This window comes from Drosophila suzukii, chromosome 3 (genome assembly GCF_043229965.1).
Source record: "Drosophila suzukii chromosome 3, CBGP_Dsuzu_IsoJpt1.0, whole genome shotgun sequence".
In the NCBI taxonomy this organism is placed as follows: domain Eukaryota; kingdom Metazoa; phylum Arthropoda; class Insecta; order Diptera; family Drosophilidae; genus Drosophila; species Drosophila suzukii.
The window spans coordinates 16,419,265-16,428,303 of NC_092082.1; the positions used below are offsets into that span (position 1 = coordinate 16,419,265).

At 46.1% G+C, this 9,039-nt stretch overlaps 4 protein-coding genes across 5 annotated transcripts; 2 read left to right on the plus strand and 2 right to left on the minus strand.

Annotated features, from left to right (window-relative positions):
* Positions 1-40: 40 nt before the first annotated feature.
* Rpn12 (regulatory particle non-ATPase 12) lies at positions 41-1,044 on the minus strand. The gene has a single exon (XM_017068959.4). It carries the CDS (start codon positions 953-955, stop codon positions 161-163), a length of 795 nt encoding a protein of 264 aa, XP_016924448.1. The 5' UTR covers positions 956-1,044; the 3' UTR covers positions 41-160.
* LOC108005644 (zinc finger protein 271) lies at positions 1,009-3,799 on the minus strand. The gene is made up of 3 exons (XM_017068958.4): positions 3,614-3,799; positions 1,429-3,560; positions 1,009-1,149 (listed from the first exon to the last, which is right to left on the minus strand). The coding sequence occupies exon 2, from the start codon at positions 3,554-3,556 to the stop codon at positions 1,502-1,504; it is 2,055 nt and encodes a 684-aa protein (XP_016924447.4). The 5' UTR covers positions 3,557-3,560; positions 3,614-3,799; the 3' UTR covers positions 1,009-1,149; positions 1,429-1,501.
* Positions 3,800-4,384: 585 nt separating this feature from the next.
* Smn (survival motor neuron) lies at positions 4,385-5,253 on the plus strand. Its single transcript, XM_017068941.4, has one exon. The coding sequence runs from the start codon at positions 4,484-4,486 to the stop codon at positions 5,165-5,167; it is 684 nt and encodes a 227-aa protein (XP_016924430.4). The 5' UTR covers positions 4,385-4,483; the 3' UTR covers positions 5,168-5,253.
* Positions 5,254-5,476: 223 nt separating this feature from the next.
* Positions 5,477-9,039, plus strand: nxf2 (nuclear RNA export factor 2). Of its 2 annotated transcripts, none has more exons than XM_017068957.4 (9): positions 5,477-5,492; positions 5,735-6,033; positions 6,094-6,549; positions 6,601-6,738; positions 6,800-6,946; positions 7,098-7,199; positions 7,263-8,088; positions 8,144-8,451; positions 8,510-9,039. In XM_017068957.4, the coding sequence occupies exons 2-9, from the start codon at positions 5,788-5,790 to the stop codon at positions 8,813-8,815; spliced, it is 2,529 nt and encodes an 842-aa protein (XP_016924446.4). In that variant the 5' UTR covers positions 5,477-5,492; positions 5,735-5,787; the 3' UTR covers positions 8,816-9,039. The 2 variants fall into 2 exon arrangements, with proteins under 2 accessions (XP_016924446.4, XP_070853206.1); XM_070997105.1 differs by lacking the exon at positions 5,477-5,492 and adding an exon at positions 5,658-5,673.

Below are 9,039 nucleotides of genomic sequence, written 5' to 3' on the forward strand. Positions count from 1 at the left end.
CCATTGATTTGATGACTGCTAACCAAACAAACTCAAAGACTGCGATTTACAGAGAAGCTAGTTTTACTTTATTTTTTAAATAGATACGTGGTATCATACAAAATTGTGGTATTCAACGCTTTAGAACTGTTTTCTTAACCTTACTCTGGCGATATTATACTTAGACTATCATCTCGAGGTCGCGGGCGTAGCTGAGCACCTGCTCGGCCAGTTCCTCGGAGGGCAGCAGCTCCTTGGGCTTGACGCTGCGGTCGGTAAAGCTGTAGTCGCCGCTGGCCTCCAGCTTCCATTGGCGCTTCTCGCCAAAAGCCTTGATCTCGTCGGGGACGCGCAGGTTGAGCCGTTTGGCCGCATCCTTGGCGGAGATCTTGTCATACGACTTCTCGATGCAGGCCCCGATCTCGTCGCGCACCGTCTCCACCAGCAGGTCCATGAAGTAGCTATAAACTTCGGCGGGCACCGTCGACTTGGCCTGGAATATCTTGTTGTAGCGGCCCTCCATGATGTACTGCTCAAGGGCCAGAATCGGCCGGATGAACTGGTTGTGCTGGATTACATCCACGGAGAGCAGCTCCAGTTCCGTGTGAAAGTCAGAGACCCGATTGCCCGACAGCAGGTACAGCAGATTGAGCCCAAGCAGCTTGTACTTGCTTTCCGATTCGCCAATGATCTTGGCATAGTCGTAGTAGTAGCACTTCAGCTGCGCCATGTAGCGCTCGAAGGCGAGCAGGTCCTTGCTGAGCACGCTGTGCTCCACGGCCACCTCGAGCACGCTTCTAGCCAGGATAAGTTGCTTCTTAGAGCTCTGGGCGTCGTTTCCATCCGTGGGCAGGAAGGCCATCTTCACCAGGGCCACTTTCAATTGATCCAGCAGCTGGCCGCACTTAACGGTGTTCGGTGGCCGCTTCGCCCACTCGGCGGTCAGTTCCTTGTAGAGGGCTTCCACGGTGGCCATTGTTCGTTTGTTTTTAGCTAAATTTATTTTCGCAGATTCCGCAAGCAAGATGATTTTCGCTTTTTTTTAGAGATGACAATGGCCGTCGAGCAGCCGTGGAGGTGGTGCATTCGATGTTTACGTGGACCTATCGATTGTTGTTATCGCAGGGAGTTCCAAAAAGGTTTCCAAATCTTGGCGGATTAGGCAGTTCCCTGCAAATTATGATGACAAATATTACTGCCCTTCAGTTATTTGGCAATTTCCCTATGTCTAAAAGAGATTTCTGAAAACAAAGTTCAACGAAACTAAGGATTTTTTCTTTAAAAATTTAATTAAATAAATTTTAAAATCTGGTGTTTCCTTATTGTTACTTTACAGGTCTTTTAAAATAGTTTATTTTTTAAATGTAATGTACCGCCTAGGGCGCAATAACAAATCAGGCGTGAAATCTTTTTTAGATATTATGATAAGTACTCTATAAATATACTTACGTATAAATCCTGTGTTGGCACCTACGTGCATTTGCAAGGAAAAAGGCTTCGCCTCTCGAAGCTCTGAAAATTATTATTCTTTGTGACTTTTCAGGTGTATTTGAAGATGCGAATTCGTGGTGTAAAACCTAGAGCAATGGGAGCACTGGAATGGGCGTTCTCCTGTGTGGAGTCGCATGTGTATCCTAAGATATGCAGCCTGCCTAAACGCCTTTGGACATCGGGAGCACTTGAAAGGCCGTTCTCCTGTGTGGGTAACAAAATGCCTTGAAAGATTGGAACCACTTGTAAAAGCCTTTGTGCAAAGGGAGCATTGGAAAGTTCGTGTTTCTTTGTGGGTTCGTAAATGTTTTTGAAAAATGGCGTCGTCTGAGAAAGTTTTTGGGCAGTGGGTACACTTATAATTTTGTTCTTCTGAGTGGGTTAGCAGGTGTTTCCGAAGATGCGACTCCTTTATATAGACCTTTGCGCAGTGGGTACAACTTAGTGGTTGGTCTTTTGCGTGCAGTTGCTCGTGTAACATAAGATCTGTTCCATTTTCAAAAATTTCTGAGCACTGAGAACACTGGAACTGCCCTTCCGTGTGGGTTTTAAGGTGTACCTGAAGATGGGAATTTAAAGTATACGTCTTAGAGCAAAGGGAGCACTGGAAAGGACGTTCTCCTGTGTGGAGTCTCATGTGTATCTGAAGATTTGCCGCCTGGGTGAACGCCTTTGGACATCGGGAGCACTTGAAAGGCCGTTCTCCTGTGTGGATAACCAAATGCCTTGAAAGATTAGCACCATTCGCAAAAATCTTAGAGCAAACGGAGCACTGGAACGGTTCTCTTTTGTGGCTCCGCAAGTGTCGCTTAAGATCTGATTTTGATATACAAATCTTCGGACAATGCGTGCATTTATGCGGACTATAAGGATTAATTTCATTATTAAGAAGACCGTGGTCTTTATTAATGGCATCAGTTCCATCGTCTTTTGTTTCCTGGATCTTCATTTGGCTATCGCACTGATCGATGTTGCCCTCTTCGTGGGTTCGTAAGTGTTTTTGAAAAACGGAATCGTCTGAGAACATTTTTGAGCAGTGGGTACACTTATAATTTTGTTCTTCTGGGTGGGTTAGCAAGTGTTTCCGAAGATGTGACTCCCTTATATAAACCTTTGAGCAGTGGGTACAACTTAGTGGTTGGTCTCTTGCGTGCAGTCGCTCGTGTAACATAAGATCTGATCCATTATTAAACATGTCTGAGCATTGAGAGCACTGGAACTGCCCTTCCGTGTGGGTTTTAAGGTGTACCTGAAGATGTGAATTTAAAGTATAGGTTTTAGAGCAATAGGAGCACTGGAAAGGACGTTCTCCTGTGTGGAGTCGCATGTGTATCTGAAGATTTGCGGCCTGGGTGAACGTCTTTGGACATCGGGAGCACTCGAAAGGCCGTTCTCCCGTGTGGATAACGAAATGCCTTAAAAGATTCGCTCTATTTGCAAAAATCTTTGAGCAAACGGAGCAGCGAAATGGTTCTCTTGTGTGGCTGCGGTAGTGTCGCTTAAGATCAGATTTTGATTTGCAAGTCTTTGGACACTGTGGGCATTTATTCGGACTATATATCTTACTTTCATTATCAACAGAATCATGGTCCTCATCGGATCCATCATATATTGTTTGCTCGATCTTCACTTGGCTATCGCACTGATCGATATTGTCCTCTGATAAGGGACTGTGCTGCTCCTCAAGCATGTCTTCTTCAAGTGGTTCGTTCTTTACTTGGCAAAGGTAGCTAAGTGAATCCTCCTTACATTGAAGATCATCGCTTTCTTCTTTAACTTGGCTAACATACTCAAGACCTCCTTCTTCAGTGTTTGATTCCTCGAGTATGTCGTCCTCCAATGAATCCCTATTTAACTGGCTGTAGATCTGGCGACTCCTTTCGTATGTTTTCTTAAGCTTAAACGCAACTTTTACATCCTGCAGGCAGGATGTGCAAATATTTTCTGGACACCGGTCACCTTTCTGAACTTTAAATCCGGTACACTCAGAAAGCATAGTCGAAATTGGATTTCTTTCTATCACATCGAAAATATTGATCATATTCTCGGAATTTGCCAGACAAACACGGCACACTGAAGACCCCATAGCTCTGAAACGGAGTAATAAATTTATACCTGGATCTAAACTATATCCCAAACTTACATTCGTATGAAGAATATTGACAGCCAGATACAAAAATAGTTATGTTTCCTTGTATATTCAGTTACTTTCTGTTGGGAGAAGTAAAAGATTTATTGGGCTTCCCCGTTCGAGCGGGTTACAGAAATAAGTTAGATTTATTCTCAAATCGGGTCGAAATGGTTTGTTTATGTTGTATTAGAGATGTGAACAGTGTTCAAAACTATCGTGGGTTCGATACCGATGACAATTTATATTATCGTTCCGTCGAAATTTTAAAATTTTAAAAAATGTGTTCTTTGTTCTCAGCTTATAACAAAACCAGGATATGGCACTAGATTTTCCATTGTAAAAATAAAATAATTTTATTTCAGATAGTTAAAAAAAAAATTAATATTAAAAGTTCTGCAAATTTTTTGGAGCTTTCTTTTTCTTAGTTGAACGCAATTTCGATAGTTGTCCAAATTCACGGATAGACATCTGATAGGAGTTGACCACTATTATGCGATCGTTGATGCCAGCCATCATATATTTACTTTTGGATGGTACTTCTTGAGTTTTTCTTAGTTTTCATTTTGAATAAGTTTTTGGAAGTAGCTAAATTCTCCGGCGCTAGAAGGAAAATATTCCATGTTTTCCTAAAGGACCAAAAGTATAGTCCTGCCTCGAAGTCTTCTTTTTTAATGTTCATTAAGGATTCAAGCCTAATTTTTAAAATTTCGCGCTCTTTTGAGTAATAATTTGTCCACCCCTAAGCGATAGTTGCATTTTAGCCAGTGCTGTGCAACGTAGCCGTTTTTACCGTTCACCAGCACTCTGCAAACTCGCAAAAGAAAAACCCGAAGCCTGTTTCTTCCTTTTTGAACGAGAGACCTGATAGAATAGCCACCCAAGATGTCCGAAGAGGCCAACACCGCCGTGTGGGATGACTCCCTGCTGGTAAAGACATACGACCAGTCCGTGGGACTGGCCCGCGAAGCTCTGGCCCGCCGACTGGCCGATTCCACCAACAAGCGCGAGGAGGAGAACGCAGCCGCCGACGAGGAAGCTGCTGATGACTCGGTCACTGGAGGGGCTCCCAGCGAGGAACCGATGTCCTTTAAGGTGGGCGACTACGCCCGAGCCACCTACATAGATGGGCTGGACTACGAGGGCGCCGTGGTGTCGATCAACGAGGAGAAGGGCACCTGCGTCATCCGCTATTTGGGCTACGAGAACGAGCAGGAGGTGCTGCTCCTGGACCTCTTGCCCACCTGGGGCAAGCGGGTTAGGCGCGAGCAGTTCCTCGAGGCCAAGAAGGAGGAGTCCTCGACTGGTCCTGCGGGTCAGCTCAAAAATCACAAGTCATCCATTGCCGCTGCTGGTCCTTCCAAGAATCTCAAGTCGGGCGGCAGGCTGGTCATGCCGCCCATGCCTCCGGTGCCGCCCATGATCGCTGGCCAAGGCGATGGTGCCGAGCAGGACTTCGTAGCCATGCTCACCGCTTGGTACATGTCCGGCTACTATACTGGTCTCTACCAGGGAAAGAAGGAGGCCAACACCAACACCAGCGCCAAGAAGAAGACGCCCAAGAAGTAATTCCATCTATCATTTCACATTACATCTTTTCTCAAGACTTGTAGCCATTAAGCAAACGAAACAATTAAAAATTGTTGTGTTAAGGAGTCATTGCCGTTTTAGCGGGGTCGGGTTTCAGTTGTTTAATGGAAAAAATGCCGAGGCAGGCAGAAAATTGAGTTCGAACTCCATATGGTATCTGAAGGGCGTCAGTTTTTCGGTGACTGTCGCAGAGAACGGTTCGGATTTTTGTTTGGATTTGAAACAGAATAACTATACCCTTGCAGAGTGTTCCTTAATTATAGTACGAACTTTGCATATAGGGCTTACAAACCTGTTCAGGATCGTAAGAGAAGAAGAACTTCTATTCTTCGAAAGTTTCTTTTGTGCATTAGAATAATATATTTTAACCCCTATATATCTTATATAAATATTTTATGGTTAAACTATCATACAAAAGTTTTTTCCAATTCCTTTTGTAACTGGAAGGGTATCTAGACTTGGTCTTCGCCGAAACTAACATTTAGGTTAGGACTAAACTTTTGAAACCGCCATTTTCCAACACTACCATCCTGAGTGCTTTTACAGGCGAAAGATTTGAAATACAAGTGAGAAATCGTGCGATCTAATAGTCCTCAGCAATGCCGTCCCAGATGCGACTGCTGGACTTTGGCGATGGCACGGTGCCCATCCAGCTGGACTACCCGGACACGACGATCTTCAGCAACTGCGACAGCTACGGCGATCGGGTTCCGGGCTCGCATTGGAACGAGATCACCCTGCACCATCGCGGTAAACTGGAGTACTCGCCGAATAGGCAGCAGATTATTATGGATGCCCTGTACCAAGCGGTAAATGGTGCGGACTTCTATCCGGTATTCTATCAGGTGGGTACCGCTCACAACCTATCCCTTGCATGGGGTTGTCTAAGCTTGTTTAATTTTCAGCGTGGGAGCAAGGCGGACACCCTGCTGGCGAGGAACTGCAAGGCGGCCATCGACAATCTCTTCAACCAGCGACTCACGATCAGCCTGGGAGCAGGTGGCTCGTTGCCCATCAGTGTCCAACTGGGCGTGGCCCAATACAAGATGAACCAGATATCGCCGACGTTCCTCATCGCTCGGGTGGTTACTGGGTTAATGAAGCGTCTGGTCCAAAAGGACGGTGTGGATGGACTGCTAGACTTGGGCAGCTTTGGCGACCATCCAGAGTTTAAGAACATCGTGGTCAGCCTGGGCAATCCATGCATCCTGATGACCGTCTGCCAGGTGATACACAACAACGACACCGAACGCTTCCGGGTGAACGGATTCATATTGGCCAACAACCAGATCCGGAATGTGCGCCCCCTGACCCTGTTCGCCAACGTGGATTACGCCCTGCTCGATTTGAGGGGCAATAAGGTGAGTTAAAATCAGCTGGTTTCCTAAGCCTCTTGTAAAGTCTGCCTGCAGATCAAGTCAGCCGATCGTTTGTGTCGCGCCCTGGAACAATTCCGGGCCAGAGAACTGCTCCTGGAGCATAATCCCATTATCAGGACTGAGAACTTTCCGGCTAGCATCAGGCCGTTGAAGAATAACTTCACGCTGGTGGTAAGCACCATACACATTTCCATTCAAATTTCCACACCATGGATACAAAACTTCTTCCCAGGATGGAAAGCCCTTTGACATGCTGCAAAAGTCCTTTTCGCCGCTGGATGGAGAGATAGATTTGGAGTCCGATGGATCGCGGATCGATGCAAATACCAAGTGGAAAGTGCCCGAGTTTGCCAACAGCCCGGACTGGCATGCCTTTATGGTGGGTTGACCGGGGAATCCCTGGGACTGCAATATGTCAGCAAAATGGTGCGGAAGTCAAGCCGAAAAATACCCACATATGTTTGGTTTTACTATCCCACGACTATAATAACCGATCAAGATAACTCACACATATGGATCATCCTTAATAGATACCCGATCCCAATCAGGAGTTCAGCAAGGAGGCGCTCTTCGACTTTTTCTTTATTATGCTGCATCCGTCTCTGAGCGAGTTTTATCCCTGCTACTATAAGGTGGGTGTGCGAATCCTTTTCCCCACCAGCTCCTGGCTAACAAATCTATTTCATCCTAATTAGTACATCAACACGGATCACGTTTTCCTCGTGCGCAACTGCTTCGATCAGATTGAACACTTGGTAAACAGTTGCAATCTGGAGATGTCGATACCGCCGGATGGTCGGATCTTTCGCTACTACCTGCGAATGAACGTGAGCACGTTTAAGCAGCATCATGTCGATCCGGAGAAGTGCATACAGAAGGCAGTATCGCTGTGTTATGTGCCCCAGAACCGGCTGCTCAACCTGGAGCGGTTCCAGTACAACAAGAGCCTGCAGGACGTGGTGGTGTCACTAAGCTCGTCGAAGATTTTGGCGCACGTACTGTCGGTGGCATCGCGGCAATTCATGACCACCTGCTCGGAGATCCGCTTGTGCCGCAATAAGATCCTGTCCGTGGAGAAAGTGGGTGTCCTAACGCAAATGGGCTCCCTGCGTGCCGTTGATCTGAGCCACAACTGGGTGCACGACCTGGAATTGATCAGGTTTCTTGGCAATCTGCCTCTCAAATCTCTGGTACTTCACGGGAACCCACTTTGCCGCAACTACAGTCTGCCCAGTGAGTACGTTCGGGCGGTTAAGCAGGTGTTTCCGCAGCTGACCACCTTGGATGGCGTGGACCTGCAGACGAATCCTGGACAATCGGTGCAGAAGAACTTCCTTTGTGACATTGGCGCCTATGAGTTGGTTGGCCAGGTTTTCATCAAAAACTATTTGCGGGAGTTTGAGAGCGATGACCTTCGTGGCGATCTTACCAAGTATTATTCTGACAACTCGATCTTCACCTTAACTTGCAACTATGGCGTTGTTCAAAATCACCAAACCCGCCAGATCCTGCCCCGCATCGGTATATATTGCTCCTAATACTGGGGATATCTTATAATAATCCAATCCACAAACAGCAAAGTACAACAAGCACGGGCGAAATCTTTACAACAAGGACTTCTCGAGGGCTTCCAATAGCGTCTACATCGGCACTAACGAGATCTTGGATATTCTGTTCCAACTGCCAGGGGTCAGCCACGACTACCACTCCCTGCAGACGGACGTAATGCACTATGATGGCAAATCGGCTGCTATTTACGTGACTGGTTTGCTACGCGATGAGCCGCCGATCACGAAGAACAGTCATGGTAACAGGCCTGACATCGGCGGTGTCCTTTTGGGCTTCAGCCGCAAGTTCATAGTCAAGTTCGATGAGGAGGGCCTGGTAAGTGAGGAAAAAAAAGTACCATCTAGAACTTTTTTAGAACTGTTCAACATTCCAGGGCTTGGGTAAAAGAGCTCGCCGCCTAAAGATCACAAACGAAATTCTACACATTACGAATCCCTCGAAAATTATGATCCAGAACGCCTTCAGTGTGCATTACCCGGATCCCAGTGAGCGTTCGGTGGAAGAGGACTCCCTGGATGTCAAGGATCACAAACTGCTATTGTTTCAAGAGGTTACCGGGCTCATTTCAACTTGGTGCACTTCGATTGTTGAAGAAGCCGAGTGGAACTTTGAGAGAGCCCTGAAGATATTTATCCAGAAGAATGCGGCCAGTGAGATCCCGAGCATAGCCTTCGCCTAGAAAATACGCTTAGTTGATTAGAAACCCGATCAACTTATTTATTTAATGAATCTAAATATTACGAATCTAAGGGCACTGAAGAGCCAGATAACGAATCTCATATCAATTAAAGTTCCTGTTATTACTTGCAATTGGTATACCCAATTTCAACTAGAAGTTTGCAGCGCAGAAAAGGAGAAACCTTCGACCTTATAAAGAATATATACTTTTGATCAGCATCTAGA